Source organism: Perognathus longimembris, chromosome 22 (genome assembly GCF_023159225.1).
Source record: "Perognathus longimembris pacificus isolate PPM17 chromosome 22, ASM2315922v1, whole genome shotgun sequence".
Lineage (NCBI taxonomy): Eukaryota > Metazoa > Chordata > Mammalia > Rodentia > Heteromyidae > Perognathus > Perognathus longimembris.
In genome coordinates, this window is record NC_063182.1 from 24,073,502 (window position 1) to 24,091,201 (window position 17,700).

Sequence of the window (17,700 nt, forward strand, 5' to 3'; positions counted from 1 at the left end):
GTGATACTGAGGTTTGAAGTCAGGGCCTAACACTTGTTAGACAGGTACTCTATAATTTGGGCCATGTTATTAAGCCACGATCTCGGTTCTTGCTTGGATTCTACTCACTTAATTGGCTGATACATCATAATTGAGTCTCTCAATATCTTCAGCCTGAGTTTACTTACCAATACCATAAGAATACTTGCTATTTCATCTTTTGCCTTTTCAAGATAAAATGATAAAAGACTTTGGTTTTGTTTTTGTTTTTTTTTTTTTTAGCTAAACTAGGCTGAAATCTTTGGCACCTATTTTAGCAGGAAGAAAACAAATTAATAAAATTTGATATAATATACTCTATTTGATCTAGGTAAATTACATGTATTAATGGTAAAGTGTAAATATTGTGGCATTATGTTCCTGTGTTTCAGCTATATGGTCTTTTAATATATTCTCAAATTAAATAGAAACCATAGAAAAGAATTATTTTGTTATGAATTAGTATATTGTAATAGCTTGTTTGATTTTTAAAAAATTGATAATCAGGATTGGCAACAGAAGGAAAGGGAAAATTTGGAAACTTTTGGAAGAGAACGCAAAATGGTACAAACTTTAATGAGGGGAAATCTCAGGATCCAGAGAATATTCAACATCTAGAGAATATCATTACTTATGGAGACATAGTTTGTACAAAGGCCAAAGATGTTAAAGCATTTTGAAGTTCCCCCCCCCCCCCCTTTGAGCTTCTACACTCCCTCTGGGCTATGAATATAGGTAATACTTTCTTCTGCAGATTTGTTGGACTTGTAGCAGGAGAATTTGTTCAGTATATAGGTGATAAGAAGAAAAATTAGGATCAAGTAGCAGTTTTATTCTCTTCTCAGCTCCTGAAGACAACTGATTTCTTCTAGGTCACTGTCAATACAATTTTATGCTGTCAAAAGTGGCTCAGACACCTAATATTTAAAGGACAAACTGTGGGTAAAGCACAAGAATCACTGATTCCTGAAAATCTTGTGAAAAATCCACCTTTCCTCAAACAGACTAGAAACAACAGATGGAAGTTCTTAGGAAAGAATTATGAGAAGGAAAGAACTTTGTAAGTCAGTATTTGTATCTAGAAATCTGCCCTTCACTTGGGTAGGTGGAAAAGAGGGGGATATAATTATTAAGTGACAAGTGTAGATATTTGAAAGCCTTATATAAGGTTACCTATTACCACTTTGGAGAATAATGACCTAGAGAAAATGAAACAAAATGATTCTAAAATAGCAAAAATGACATTCAAGTAATATGTGGAGGAAAGTCAGAAGTCCAGGATGAATGAAACTATAATTCCCAGTGAAGGCCTAGGAAATATTTTGTGAAAATGCTGGCTCTAATGTAGCATGTAATCTTAAAAAGCTATGTGTAACAGGATAATAAAAAAAATCTCTAAATTCTTATCATTTCTTTCCCCAAGGAATTAAGTATGTAGAATTAAAAGCAGAGTATTAGAGATGAAAATGTGAGAATCTGTATGTGGCTTGAAGATGGGCATTCTAACCCTTTCTGCTCAGATGTACTCCCTCTCATGTTATCCTGAGTACCTCGTGTTTGGCAGGATCTAATGGTTAATGGTTTCCAACAGGAGCCATTAGAGTGAAAAGATGGAAGCTAAACTTTTGCAAACAATATAGCCATCCAAATCAATCACGAAACTTAAAAAAAATATGTTTACGACATTTTAAGTTTCTACAAAGCACTTATTTTTATAAATAATAAAGTTCTCATACCTGGAATGTCATATAAAAACTCCCATAATTGTTCTTCTTCCATGTAGCTTACAAAAACATTTCCAAATGTTTGTGGAGAAAGATTGCAATGATATAGTACTTTAAAGGTGGCTTCCATCACACTGGGTCCTTGGTTCCAATTATTTTCTGTATTAGAAACTTGTTCTTGTAAGTTGCATTCTTGAAAGGAATACAAATAGCTTATAAATTAGGCATCCATAAATTTGATTCAATTCTTCTGTTAGACTATCATTGACACTGTGAAATGTGTTTGATCAATATTTGTATAAAAAGACAAATACTACTTTCTTTCAAATCAACAGTTTATCTAAGTCTAATATTATTTCCAAGATACCCATGGATATTTACTGTCAAAAACAAATAGCCCTAAAGGGCAATGTTGGTTTCCTCCATGTCAGAATTGTTCTTTCCTTTAAGAAAAATTTTAGGAGTGGTTCTCACTTACATAGCATTCACATTCATTCTAGGAATTATTTTTAAAATTGTATCAAGGAGTAATATACATTTATAATATTTTCTGAATGTGACAATCAGTTCTGTAAATACATTTATGGACATTTCCCAAACCCATTAATATTGTTATTTAATAATGAAGATTTTTCCCATTGATTTCTCAACAAAACTACTTAAGCAAAGCCATAAAAAATAGAGCTATTTTTTCTAGTCTTTTATTGGAATTTTTTACTGTTCTTGTAGAGTTGATATATAGTGGGGCTACAGTTATATGAATCAGGTAATGAGAACAATTCTATTTGAACCATGTCTCCCTTTCCCATGTTCTCTTCCAGTTTTTCCCTCCTATCCCCACCCATAAGAAATATAGTTCATTTTCCACTAAGGGTCTAGTAAGTACCACTGTTGCATTTGTTCACTCTTTGTTCTACCTTTTCTGTGATCGCCTTACACTCCCAAATACAATCAAACTAACATAAAAAAAGTAAAAGAAAACAAAAAGAGCAAGAATGGCAACTGAAAAATATCTCCTTTCCTTTTTCAGGAGTTCAATTAACAAACTACTATCTTATATGACCATGTGCACATAGCTATTGGGCATTTGTCAACCACTCCTATCCCTAGCAGGCGGAACAGTGCTGAAGGAATATCAATAGCAAACTACAAGCTTTATTACAAAGTCATAGTAATAGAAACAGCTTGGTACTGGCACAAGTATAGGAATGATGACCAAAAGAACAGAATAGAAGACCCAGAAATAAGCCCACAAACATATAGCCACCTAATATTTGATAGTAGCCACAAACATAGGTTGGAAGAAAAACAGCCTCTTCAACAAGGTGCTGGAAAAATTGGCTAAGTGCAGAAAACTTAGGCTAGATACTTAGGCATTACCTTGCACAGGAATCAATTCTAAATGGATCAATGACCTCAATGCAAGGCCAGATACCACAAAAATATCACAGGAAGGAGGAGAGGGAAACACTAAGCCTTCTAGGGACTGGTTTAAACTTCCTAAATAAAGACCCAGAATCACAACAAATCAAAGAAAGACAGGATAAATAGAACTGCAACAAACTGAAGAGATTCTGCAAGGCAAAGGACATAGCTAGCAAGATAAATAGAAAGCCCAAAGAATCGGAGAAGATCCCTAATAGCTATGCATTGGACAAAGGCCTCATAAAATTAAAAAAAAATTAACACCCCTAAACAAATCTTCAAAGAAACAACAACCCAATTAATAAATGGGCCAAAGAGAGACTTCTCAGAAGAAGTAACAATCATCAATAGACACAAGAAGAGATGTTCAATATCTCTGGCCATAAAAAATGCAAATAAAAACAATATTGAAATTCTACCTTACCCCAGTTAGAATGTCCATTATCAAGAAAACTAACAATAATACTAACAATATGGTGGTGGGGATGCAGCCCAAAGAGAACTTTACTGCACAGTTGATGGGAATGTAAGCTTGTTCAACCATTCTGGAAAGGAGTGTGGAGGTTCCTTAAAAGACTAAACATAGAGCTAACCTATGACTCAGCAAATAAAGCTATTTTAATTGCCCTTCATCCCTCTTCTGGCTTCATTATGGTTTCCTTAAAGGTCAGTAATCAGAAATTCATATACTATTATATCTATAGGATAGATGGTTTGTACAATAAGCAGCATCATAATAAGCAAAAATGCTTGCTGAATTAAAGATAATATATACTTGGCCTGGTGTGAATACTCTGTCTAATCATGAGAGGCAGCAACTGGAGGATATAAATTATAGGCCAGCCCAAGCTCCTCCCCCCAAAAAATCAGAAGGATCCATTACATTAGAAAAATGCTGTGTATAGTAAAAGTTCAAGAAGTTGAAGGCTTACCTCACAAACATAAAATCTTGAATCCAAATTTTAATGCTAGAAGATAATAATAATTCTCATACTTTGTCTATGTGTGTTTTAAGTATTTTCTCTAAATGTAATTTAGTCTTGCTTTTATGGAAATTCAGTATTGTTATGTTTCCTTTTGATAATTTTTAATTAATTTATTGTCAAAGTGATGTACAAAGAGGGTACAGTTTCATATGTAAAGCAGTGAGTACATTTCTTATGAAATTTGTTACCACCACCCTCATTTTTCTCCCAACTTCCCCCTCCCCAGTTCTATCCCCCCTACCAAATTGTACAGTTGGTTTACAGCATATTGTCTTGTAAGTATTACTGTTGCATTGGTTTACCTTTTACCCTTTATCTCTCTATTTTGATGTTCCCCTTCCCTTACCTAGTTCTGATAAACAATACCCACGGCACCAAAATCAGTTACAGTGACATCAAGGGTAAAACCATGGGGAAGAAAAACAAAAGAGATAATTTTCTTTCTTAAAGTTTTATTTAGAGAAGGGCTGGGAATATGGCCTAGCGGCAAGAGTGCTTGCCTCCTACACATGAAGCTCTCGGTTCGATTCCCTAGCACCACATATATGGAAAACGGCCAGAAGGGGCGCTGTGGCTCAGGTGGCAGAGTGCTAGCCTTGAGCGGGAAGAAGCCAGGGACGGTACTCAGGCCCTGAGTCCAAGGCCCAGGACTGGCCAAAAAAAAAGTTTTATTTAAATGATCTTACCACTAATTGCTAGCTTGATGCAGAGGGTACTTAATGGTATTGTTTCCTAATATCCATTTCAAACAAATTGATCTTTAGCTGCACCTATTCATCTCTCTTGCCTTGTTCTCCTTCCATAAACTTGGGTGATATTGAGCTTTCTTATCAGCAGTGATCAGTTCATGTGTGTACCAACCAATGAGAAACTGCCTCAGAATTTGTTTTTTATGGAAAAATTGGTAAAGTTTTTTTTTTTACTTGGCTAGGCTAGTAGAAAATAGGCTGGAAGTTGTTGTTCATGGCTACTCTGAGAAAACTATTGACTAAGAATGAATGTGCTACAGTAACAAGCAAGGCCAAAGGATAGAGAGAGGATTCCTGAAGAGACAGTACCATTGGAAAGTGTACATTCAAAGCTGCCTATAGATATATGTTAGCTGCACTTATTTGCCTAAAGCAAATTAATTTGGATTTCTGTCACTTACCTTCAAAAGAATCTTAATGTTTTCTTCAAATCAAAAATAAAATGGCAAAGATATTTTTTTTCAAATTTTTATTGTCAAACTGATGTACAGAGAGGTTACAGTTTTATATACGTTAGGCATTGGATACATTTCTTGTACTGTTTGTTACCTTGTCCCTCATACGCCCCCACCCTCCTCCCCCTTTCCCTTTCCCCCCATGAGGTGTTCAGTTCACTTACACCAAACAGTTTTGCAAGTATTGCTTTTGTAGTGTTTTTTTTTTAACCCTGTGACTCTCAATTTTGGTATTCCCTTTCAATTTCCTACTTCCAATACCAGTATACATGGTTTCCAATATACTCAGATAAGATTACAGAGATAGTGTAGGTACAACCACAGGAAGGTGATACAAGAACATCATCAATAGTAGAAGCTACAGATACAGATGGGACGTTGAAAGTAGTTACAACCGTGATATAACAATCGTTTTCATAACATGGAGTTCATTTCACTTAGCATCATCTTATGTGTTCATAAGGGTATAGCTATTGGGCTCTTGTGATCCTCTGCTGTGGCTTGCCTAATCCTGTGCTAATTATTCCCAATAAGGGAGACCATAGAGTCCATGTTTCTTTGGGTCTGGCTCACTTCACTTAGTATAATTTTTTCCAAGTCCTTCCATTTCCTTACAAATGGGGCAAAATTTTAAGTAAGTCAGGCACCCATAATTTCATTATTTTTTTATCTAAACACTCTGAATGTCTACTTTCCCTTTCTCCAATTTACACTACATACAATAATTAATTACCTGGGAGAAGGGAGGGGGAAACAGAGGAATAATTTTAAAATAAATTTCAACTATATATGAAAGCAGCAGAAAGATGAGCCAGACGCTGGTGGCTCATGCCTGTAGTCTCCTAGTTACTCAGGAGGCTGAGATCTGAGGATCACAGTTTGAAGCCAGCCCAGGCAGAAAAGTCCCTGTGAGAACCTCATCTCCAATTAGCCACTCACAAACCAGAATTGGTGCTGTGGCTCAAAGTGGGAGAGTTCTAGCCTTGAGCAAAAGAGCTCAAGGACGACACCCAGGCCCTGAGTTCAAGCCCCATGATTGAAAGAAAAGATAATAAATAAGTAACCCTCAATGAAAACTATTACTCAATAGAGGGTTGGAAAGTTTGGGGAAAGACAAATAGGTTCTGTGGTGGGGTACTCATGGGAAGGGCTTGAGCTAATAATGAGGATGTACGAAGAGGAATATCCTCAAAGTAGATTTTTTGCATCTATGAAAACAGAAAATAGGGAGGAGGTAACAAACAGTACAAGAATTGTACCTGAAGCCTAACGTATGAAACTGTAACTATTCTGTACATCAATTGCACAATAATTTTTTTTAAAAGAAAGTAGAACAATAAAACCTGTTGACATTGGTTTGGGAAGGGGGAACTGGGAAAAGGAACATGGTAGAGGGGGGTGATATTAATTGGAATCTATTGTAAAAACATATAAAAATATAACAGTTAAATACCTCCCCCCAGGCAAACTGTAAACTCATTAAAAAATGGTACTAATCAATTGTCGCTCATGTCATCTCCATGTCTAAATCTTTTCAATACCCCACTGTGTTGATGATCCAGAATTGCCATAATGTTGTTTTTGTTGTTGTTTCAAATTATGTTTCCACCCCCAAACATGTGTTCTACATAGAATGATTTGGTATTGCTTTTAAATATGTTCTTCTGTCTTAATTTCATTGCCTACAACATCACTTCTAATATAATATCTTCTAAAGTACCCCCACAATTAATTAATTAATGGATTTACTGATTTCCTGCTTACAATTTATTATCATTAGACAAAATGCTGAAGCCTTTACCTTTCCAGAACTCACTGAATGAATTCGTGTGTGTGTGTGTGTGTGTGTGTGTGTGTGTGTGTGTGTATGTGTGTGCTTTTCAAAGAGGAGTAGGTAGGTTGATAAACAATCAATATAGCATGGTCTTGGCTATGTCAGCAGTCCTGGTATAAAAGCTACTAACATCTTCCTTCGAAGCCAACCAAATTGGATGATGTTGTTATTACCTAATACTAAGTGCTATAAGCATGAGATGCAACAGAAATACACAGAATGATTGTTTATATTGTTTTGATGGAACACAAGGAAGTCACAGAGAAGTTCATGTTGCAGCCAACCCTATACTATAATAAGTAGCAAATTATCAGCATGATGAAGTGTGATAGGAAGAACTCTCCAGAAATACGGAAGAGTTGGTGTAATAGTGAGAATCAGGCAGCTGCACTAGTGTGACTGTTGAGCAAGGAGGGAGATAAAGCAAGATGATCAACATGTGAATAATCTAAACCAATAGCAATGCACATGGGGGAGGGGGATGAATAAAAGGAAGAACTGCAGTAAAGTGATAAGTATATTACTTCTATCACTGCACACATGTGTCAAGTTAGTTGTATAATATAATTTCTTTCTCTCTCTCTCTCTTTTTTTTTTTTTTGCCCTAGACTATTCTATTTGCTTCCTTCAGGATTTCCACTTTTGGAAAACATTAAATTTGTGAACTTAGTTGTCTTCCTAGGCTTAAGAGGGAAAAAAGAAAGAAAAGCCAAATCTTTTGAAAAGTTCTGTGCTTTAACATCATAAAATAGCTACACAGTCCCCAAAAGTAAAACTCTGACTAGCATGGGAAAGTGTATATGTCCCATCCGGTAGGCAGAGGGAAGCATTAGGCTGATTCAGAGAAAAGATGCTCTGAGACAGTACAGTACCTCTAGGTCTAGAAGATAAAGCTCCTGCCTGTACAATCTGGCTATGCTCAGGAAAGCTTGTCTGGGTAAGGGAGGCATGGAAGGAAATTAGGTCCTTAACCATATCAAAGGTTTCAGCCACAGGGACTGCTGTATTCAGAGAAATCATGAGGACAGGATCTTAGCTCTACAGAGAGATCAAATAACTGAGGCACACTAACGCCTCTCTGGGGATGGTGGAAGCCCTAAGAATATCTAAGGTTACATAAGTCAAATAAGATAGGTCTCAGCACTCTCATAAAGTTGACTTGAATACAATGTTATTTTGATTATTCTTGCATATCTGAATTTATGAACCGAGATTCATACCTGCTCCATAAATAGTGACGCTACTATCTACCAAAGTACTTAATGTATACCAAACATTACATAAGTTGCTTTACATCTTACTTGTCTTCAAAATGCTCCATCTGTGTCAATTATCCCACTTTTAGAAACAAACAAAGTAAAATTGAAAGGAATTAAGTAACTTATAACAAAGTCACAAGGATAGTAAAAGCCTGCTTTTACTATTTGCATTATACTAGAATCCCACATTTCTCAAAGTATGCTTTCACATTCATTTTATATTGACATCTACCTTTGAATGCAATATACACATTCCAAAGCAGGTATTTAGTGTATGGAAATGTGCCATCTTAGGGAAAAATAATTTTATGCAGCATTGTACACTTTCATATACAAAATTGTTCTTAAATATCTAGTACTATTTTATGATATGACTTTTTGTGGTGTATGTTTTTATATATAACTGTCTTTAGATGTCTTCTAAGAGCACATGGTTAGTGTTACAGGCTAAGTAATATTTTTGAAGAGGGGGCTTGAAAAGAAGGAAGGAAGGAAGGAACAAAAAATGGATCTTTTGAGTATTATTTTTTTCTTAAGGCTTGATCCACCTAAAACTTGTTTGCATGGATTTGCATTGACTTACCTCATGTCTTGCATGCTTACCATAAGATTTCTACCCATACCTTTGAAATTCTATTATCTCTTGACTTACATGGCATGCTGTCTTGGTTTCAGGAAGCCTTTTGGGTATATCTGTTCTGGTAAGCTCTTCCTTTCTTACAATCTAGAACTGGTGTTAGCCCACTTTCCCTATACAGGGACAGATAGTAAATACTTTACTTCTGAGAAGCTATTTTGGACTTAATCTCAACTACTCTACCCTATAGTACATAAGCAGATACAGACAATGTATAAGTGAAGATTCAAGATGATGTTGGGATAAAAACCTTACAAAAGTTGGTGAGGCGAGGGTCATTTGTCCATGAGGTCTCCTGAAACTTTGGCTTTTCCTTCTTCTAGCTTTACTTTTTATATCTCTCAGAAATTCTGTTATCTGTTGACTCCAAAGATTCCTTTTATATGCAACATTCCCAGTTGTTCGTGTCTGGCTCTGATCTTGACCTTGCATACTCCTTTTTCAGTTAGTATTTCTAACAAGGACATCACCATCTCCTGCTCATCCCCAGGCCCCAGGCCTTGGCAAAATGTAGTCCTTCCCTGAATTTTTAGCTATAACAAGATAAATACATGCCTGCCCTCCTCCTCCTCTTCATAATCAATTAAATGTTTGATTTTTCTTCCTACTGTCCTTTTCTCTGTATTTCTAACATTATTAACATATGGTAGGTTTACTTTACCTATTGTTTTAATCAAAACAGTCCCTAGAATATACAATAAATTTAAACTCCTATGGGTTACTTTTAAAGTCTCCATTGCCTGATGCCATATATATCTAGATTTCTTATTTCCTCTTGCTGTTAGAGCTCAAGAATAATTTCTGCTTTGAACCTCACTCATCACCTAATAATGACTGGCTGAAGGGATACCCTTAGTAGATACTAGGTGTTCTACTATCTATGCCTCTAGAACACTGGTGAAACTCAAAACGTTTTGCAGATTTCCATTAGTTTTTGGTAATGGAATATTCTTGTGCTATCTCTCATTCCGATATACCCAATGCTTTCAAGAAAACTAGCCGTGTTTTTATGAGTATTATTTCAAATTGCTTCTTAAGTTCGTCTCAATGAGGTTCACAACACTCTTTTTAAATATAACACCTTGACATTTAGGAAACAGAAGAAGAAACTCATTGACCTCCTCCTGTACTTCTGCCTGGAATCAGGTTATAAAAGAATTGTGACTTTCCTCTAAAGCAAGATTTATAATAAATTAATTGCAGAATACTTCTGGAAGCTCTCCTGTACTCGGAAGGAAGGAAAGTCCTATCTCTGAGGAACAAACACAGAGAAAAATTGGAACAAGCAATCCTTGTTAAGTTCCCACTGGGCCACTGGGGGTTTTTTGGTTTGGTACTTTTTTTGCCATTAGATCACAATCTCTTTGTCCAAACATATTCATGTATCCCATTGCAGCAAAGCCAAGCCTAAAATATACAGGTTTCCTGATTTCTTTGGGTCTTATTTCTGATGGTTCCCATATAAAATAAAATTTACATTAGCCCAGGTGCTGGTGGCTCACACTTGTAATCTGAGCTACTCAAAAGGCTTAGATCAGAAGATCAAGTTACAAAGCCAGCCCAAGTAGGAAAATCGGAGTGACTCTTACCAAGTTAACCAACAATAGGCCAGAAGTAGAGTTGTACTCAAATGTCAGTAAAAAGTTAAAGAACACAATGAAGGCACTGAGTTCAAACCCCAGTACCATAAAATTACATTAAATAAAAACCTCTGCCTTGATCAATCTGTCTTTTAGAAGTGTCAATGTTAGAAGTGACTTACATATGAATCTTACAATAGGTGCTGAAAGACATTATAGTCCTTTCTATTCCAAATGTAGGTCCAGTTCTATCATTTTCGATTCCCTGTGACTTCTGAATCAGACACTGGCTTTTCTAAAATAAGATTTTCAGGTGTATATTTAAGATTTCTTCAAGTGGGGAAAGAGATAAAAATCAATGAGGTTTAGATCAATCTAAACTATCCCTTGTTCAAACAAACACCATCTGCTTTGCCTTCTTCAATCAATAATCTTACCTCAAAGGTACTTTCCCATCAGAACAACATCAAAGCCAGACCGGAAATGTCATTGTCCTCAGTATGTGAGCCACAGTACTAGTCTCTCCCCACTCTTCCCTACACTAAGGAAGGGGGAGTGACTGGCCTCTGGGAAAAGGCATGGCTAGATTTAGCCCAGAAATCTCACATTGAGACCTATCTGACTACTAGGTTTTACCCTGTGACCTGATCTACCCTTCCACTAAGCCATGTTTTTGCCAAATCAAGCATATCCTGGTTTTTCAACTCTGTTGGTGGTAAGTGGGTAAGTGGTGTAAGTGGGAAGTTTGGGGAATCAGAAAAATGAGGATCAGTTTAATTATGGAGAACTGAGTTGGCATACTTAAATCCTTATTACTGGACCTAGGTTTTAGCAGTAATAATGCTAGTAGCAAAGGTACGTTTAATCTGCCTCATCTTTTATCAAAGTTTTATGTAATGTAAACAAATACAAGATTTGAAATAAGTTCATCTTTTCAATACCACTAAAGAGCCCTTCACAGTAGAGATGCTATTTTAAACTCCTTTTGAGAATTCAAACTTATAATGAGAGTAGGTGTCAGACAAAGAACCTACCCACCAGGAAACTGGTTTTATGTCTAACAAAGATTTACACCTTCATGGAACACGAGCACTCCACTTTCCAAGTCTCTTTAATTTTTACTTTCTACAAGGATGTAGTTAATGACAAACTCCCACTGAGTGACTAAGATGGGTTTGGCAGCAATATTATGAAAGACTGTGCCATGAGCTTAGAAGTGCTAAGTTAACCAGATGCAAACAGCATATTATCTAAAGAGAAGATGCTGAAAGACTCACTTTCTGCAATGGCATTTGATAAAAAGCAAGAATAAGAAACATAACCAGGCTCACACCTGTAATCCTAGCTATTCAAGAGGTTGAGATCTGAGGATCATAGTTTAAAGCCAGCCTGGGCAGGAAGCTCTGACACTCTTATTTCCAATTAACCATCAAAAAGCTACAAGTAGAGCTGTGGCTCAAGTGATAGAGAACTATCCTTGAGCAAATAAAAGCCCAGAACAGCGAGTTCAAGTCCCAGGACTAGGGGAATGAGAATAAGAAATATAATATATAAAACAAGAACTGAGAACTTAGGGTACCCTAATAATAAATTAATCCTCAAAAAAGATGTATCATATAAAAATAATTTCAAGGTAATGAGAATGCCACATCTAATTCATTATGAAAAGTAACAGAATTCAAATCTGATTTGAGAAATAGTTTAGTAATATTTTACCTAATTTTTAAAAAGCTAACAATGATTATAAAGACATTTTCTCTTCCATTATTGATGAGTGATGGTGACAGAAAAATACCAAAGGCCAGGTGGAACACAGTAGTGAGTCAACTACCTAAAATGGTCCAAATGAAATGCAAAAATAAGACAGGCACTCAAAATGGGACAGATGGAATTTGGATTAAAAAGAAAAAAAAACCTAAACCTGAGCTCTTGAGATTCTCTGAGCCTGAGAAATTTGAATCATGATCCTTCTGAGGAAGAGATAAATATTCAGTGAAGTCTACAGAAAGAAAAGGAGCCTATCAAAAGTAGGCTAATGCAAGGGATAATCCCAATTCTATCATAGCATACAATGCTCCTTCGCCTCACTGCCTGCGGTGTCAGTTTTATAAGAGCCTCTAATAAATCTCTGCTTTTTCTTACTTTGTCTCAGTAAATTCTTTTGTAAATCTGCTGCATGAAAAACCTACGGCAATTTGAAAGTTTCTTTTCTCAGACCTCTTTTGCTGTTCTGATCATTTGTTCATTTATAAAGTAGATCCCATACGATGGATATTAAATTCCCAGTCAGCTCACAAAGCCTGCTCCGAGCCCTCAACTGGCCCCGTGACACTGACTTTGTTGTCGGCAGCCCAGTGCTCTCCTTAAGCAATATCCTAATAAATTCCTTATGATTCCTAGGTACCTATCGTGTCTCTTTCCAGCTCACCTATCCCACCTTACCAAAGGCTCTGAAACTCATGACACCATTCAGTTTATTTAAATATAGTATGGCCTAGTTTCTATTTAGCATCTTTACTGATTTTCTCTGTTCTGACTTTGTTTTTGTATTTGCAGACAAACCTTTCTTTGTTTATAAATAATTTTACATAAGTATAGGTGATAAGGGGATATTTTATTATGTGTTCACAATGTACAGTGTTCTAGTGGAACCAATTAACAATCGATTGTCCCAAGTGTCGGTTAGACAGACACAAGCTTTAGTTTTCTATTATACAGCATATCAACTGCATTGTGCCATGCACTTCAAAATTCATAAGAGTAGATTTTAAAGGTCTGTCCTCTTAAGTGGACAATATCTCTTAACACAGATTATGCTGAGAAAAGTCCATGATACTACAGACAAGTAAGGTGTGATAACTGCCTAGACTATGTACTAATTGGCCCATATTCTTTGGCCCTAGAGAGTGTCTTTTCTGCTCTTATTGGGTTCCCCACCATATTCAAACTCATTAGATCTCTATAAAGGTGGTACTTGTTAGGTCCTCTCCCAGAGGGCTCCATGCAGATGCCCCCACCTCATTAAGTCTCCACCCAGTTACCTGGGTAACCTGCAGACCTGGAGGCAGTTACCTCCCCTTTCCCTGACGTCACCTCCTAATCCACCTGGCCACACCCCTTGCCCCTGCCCTAGATATAAGGCAGGGCTGGGTGGGGGGTCACTCTCTCTCTCTCCCTTCTCTCCGGCCATGGATCATCTTGGCCACAGGCCAGCAGTTCGGTAATAAACATTCTCTCCTGCCTGAATACCGCGTGGCATTCTCCTTTACCAGCTACCTACTTTAAAAACCTAAGAGTACTCACACCTATTCCAAAGGGAAATTATTTCTCCAGGCAATACCAAGCCCATCTGCCCAATGGGCAAGTACAAACCTTGGGAGAGAAGGCAGAATGTCAGGCTAGGAACCTGTGAATGTCTTTCCCAAATGACTATATTGCAGAGAAAAATAAATCAAATCAGAATCCTGTAGTGTAGATGTCATTACTGGAAAAAGCAAAGATATCATCAGTGTTAGGTGAGCTAAAGTAGCATATAGTTTTACTTTAGGTCACTACCTTTAAGACTGCCATAAAACGACACTTTATATTCCTACAAAATGGTATATAAACGTACACAAACACATGCACCATTCTCAACAAAATGCTTTCTGATTATCAGCTACTCTGTAACAAAGTTGAAATGTACAACATGCACTGTCGAAAGTATGTCAATTGCAATTGCTCCCCTGAATTGTGGAACACTGCTATTACATCAACATTCTTTGGCTCTGCTAAGATGTCATGTGCTATTGGGGGTGGACGCCATCTATTTGGATCCATATCTCAGTTTCTTCAAATCTTACATAAAGGGGATAATTGTACTTAACACAGAAAGATGTGATGAGGATTCAGTGAATGAGTACAATTAAACTACTCGAAGACAATGGCTGAAACACGTTAAATATTACATATTTGTCAGTTTGCTGAGCTGACCAACACCAGAAAACTGGAAGTTCCACTGGAAGTCATTCTTGGGACAATTGGTAAAGGAAAGGATGTCAATCACACTTTCTTCAAATATTATCATCAGGAAAGACCCCATGCTGAGGAAATCACCAAATATCTGTTCCTTTGATGCCACATGCAAAAAACCTGTTAAGCACAAGTGGCCTTATCATGCTAATCAACAAGACTCCCCTCAGACTTTAAAGTCAGTAATCTAATATAATCTCTTAAAGACTTTAAGATCCTTTATCAATATTTGTAGTTAATTTTTTTCTTTTGAATTCAAAATGGTCTATTTTTTATTTGCTTTTTATCATATTTGCTTTTATATCATATTTTAGGACTATAATCATTCCTCTAAAATGCTTTTATATAATTCTTTTTATACAAGAGAAATTGTTAGTTCTTCCTAGAAGCTCATAGTATATGAAGCATTTATTATCAATTAAAATGTTAGCATTCATTTATTACATTTTTCTATCTTACGACCTCTGGAGAGAATAGTCATTTCCATTTTGTCCTGCCAATTCTCTTATTTTTAGTACTGGGGTTTGAACTATGGTCCTCACACTTATTTGACTGGTACTCTACCACATGAACCATGCTTTTTTGTTGGTTAGTTGGGGATAAAGTCTAGCTAGCTTTTTTGCCTGGGCTGCCACAATTCTCATATTTCCTGGGTAGGATTACAGGAGTAAGTCACCATTGCTTTGTGTTTTTACAATGAATAAAAAGCCTGATAAATAATTTTTTTCTGGTGAGTGGTGGGGCTGGAACTATGGGCCTGGGTGCTGTCCCTGAGCTCTTCAGCTCAAGGCTAGCATTTTATCAGCTGAGCCACAGTGCCACTTCTGGTTTTCTGATGGTAAATTAGAGATGAGAGTCTCATGAACTTTCCTGCCCAGGCTAGCTTTGAACAGCGAAGCTCAGTTCTCAGTCTCCTGAGTAGCTAGGATAACGGGTGTGAGCCACTGGCACCTAACTGATAAATAATTTTATGGACCCAAACTAGAAGATAAAGATGTTATTCTCTCTATGAAATAGTTTTCATTGGTATATTATGTGATTATTTGTCAACAAAACTGGTGCCAAATATAAATCAATAATTGTTTAATGAAGATCATCTTATTTATATCCTATGGATAAAAATATGTGCTTATAATCTCAGTTCCCTTTTTCCTAATTTAGCAAAAGTCACATTTTATCAGTAAAGCTAAGCATATTATTTGTTAGACAAATTCTCATAAAAAGATATTTATATTGCTTAAAATACTTAATTCAGAGTATTTTACTCAAAAATCTTGCTTCCTAAAAATATGATAGATAGCTTTGGCCAGTATTGCCATTTTCACAATGTTAATCCTCCCAAATCAGGATCATGGGAGGTTTTTCCACTTCCTTAAATCTGCTTCCATTTGCTTTTTCAGGTTTTTAAAGATTTCATCATTAAAGGTCCTTCACATTTGGTTAAAATTAATTTTTAGGTATATATATATATTTGAGGCTATTGAAAAAGGAGTTGCTTTCCTGATTTCTGCCTCACTCTTCTTATTGTTGGCATACAGAAAAGCTATTGATTATTGTGGGTTAATTTTATACCCTGCTACTTTGGCAAAGCTTCAGATCAGGAAAGGAATCTATGAGGTTCTTTAAATACATAATCATATCACCTGAAAAAAGGGAGAATTTTACTTCTTTCCCTATTTGGATCCCTTTTATGTCTGTGTCTTGCTGTATTGCTGTAGCTAGGAATTCCAACACTATATTGGAGAGGCGTGGCCATCCATAGTTAAGATATGGAACCAACCCAGCTGCCCCTCAGTGAATGAATGGATCAAGAAAATGTGGTCTATACACACAATGAAATTCTATGCTTCTATCAGAAAGAATGATATTGCCCCATTTGCAAGGAAATGGAACGACTTGGAAAAATTATAAAAAATTATAAAATCATAAAAATTAATTAAGCAAAGTAAGCCAAACCCAAACATAGGCTGAATAGTTTTCCTCATTTTTAATAACTAGAATATGCCTATAAATCTACAAGTTAGTGCAATGGATAGTAAGAGACAAATAATTACACTTGGACAGGATTAATTAAACAGCACTCTAACATCTGGCACACTTAAGAACAAAGGAGGATATTCTTAGAAGAGGATCACATTGGCTCAATGGCTATGTGTATATGACCATAGAAAATGATGCTTATCACAATAAACTCCAGGAAATGGAAAAGAGAGGGTTTTTTTATATTGTACTGTTTGTAGTTGTTTCTTTTTTTTTTCCTTTTTCTCCTTTGGTTTATTCCATGTTTTCACTGTTTTTTATTTCTGCACCCTTTGACTTGTATATAACTTTATTTGATTTGGGAAAGGGAAAGGGAATCACAGAAACAGTGGGACCAAGGGTAAACCAGTTTAACAGTGATACTAGACACCATGTCAGAAATGAACTTTACAACTGGGGGTAGGAGGTAGGACTGAAGGTCGGGGGGAAGGCGGGAGAAATGAAGGAGGGGGTAACACTGTTCAAAAATAAATATACTCATTACCTTACTTATGTTATCCCTCTGTTCATCACCTTTATAATAAAATATAAATTAAAAAAATCTTCACCCCAATTTCACCCCAAATATTATAAACTTATTCTTAGGAATCTAAATTCTATAGCTAATGAAATTCTGTAAGCATAGTATTTCTACAAGCATTCCACTCCAGGTGTCATTTCATCTTCATGATACTTGAAGTTGCTACTACACTGCATTGCAGCCACATAAACTAATTCTCTTTGGTAAGTTAAAATAATATAATTATTTGAATAGTTAGGTAAATATAATATTATATTACACAAGAACTTTAACTACAGGCCATACAATAAAACAACTCAAGTGACTATCCCTTCAAAATAGCATCATATCACAGACAGAAGAAAGCAGTAATCACATTTTGATAGGGAAACATGGAAGTTATTTGTTAGAAAGCATGTTAAGTATTCAGAAGTATGACTGCTCTCTCTGTACTTAGTGGCTTATATCATTATAGTCAAAAGG

General features: G+C 36.1%; 1 protein-coding gene across 6 annotated transcripts in view; it reads right to left on the reverse strand.

Moving 5' to 3' along the window:
* Kiaa0825 (KIAA0825 ortholog) overlaps positions 1-17,700 on the reverse strand; it is a 393,831-nt gene that overhangs the window by 225,714 nt on the left and 150,417 nt on the right. For all 6 annotated transcript variants that reach the window (XM_048331257.1, XM_048331260.1, XM_048331259.1 and 3 more), the window contains one exon: positions 1,755-1,934. In XM_048331257.1, coding sequence (XP_048187214.1) covers positions 1,755-1,934 — 180 coding nt within the window. The remainder of the gene's footprint in view (positions 1-1,754; positions 1,935-17,700) is intronic.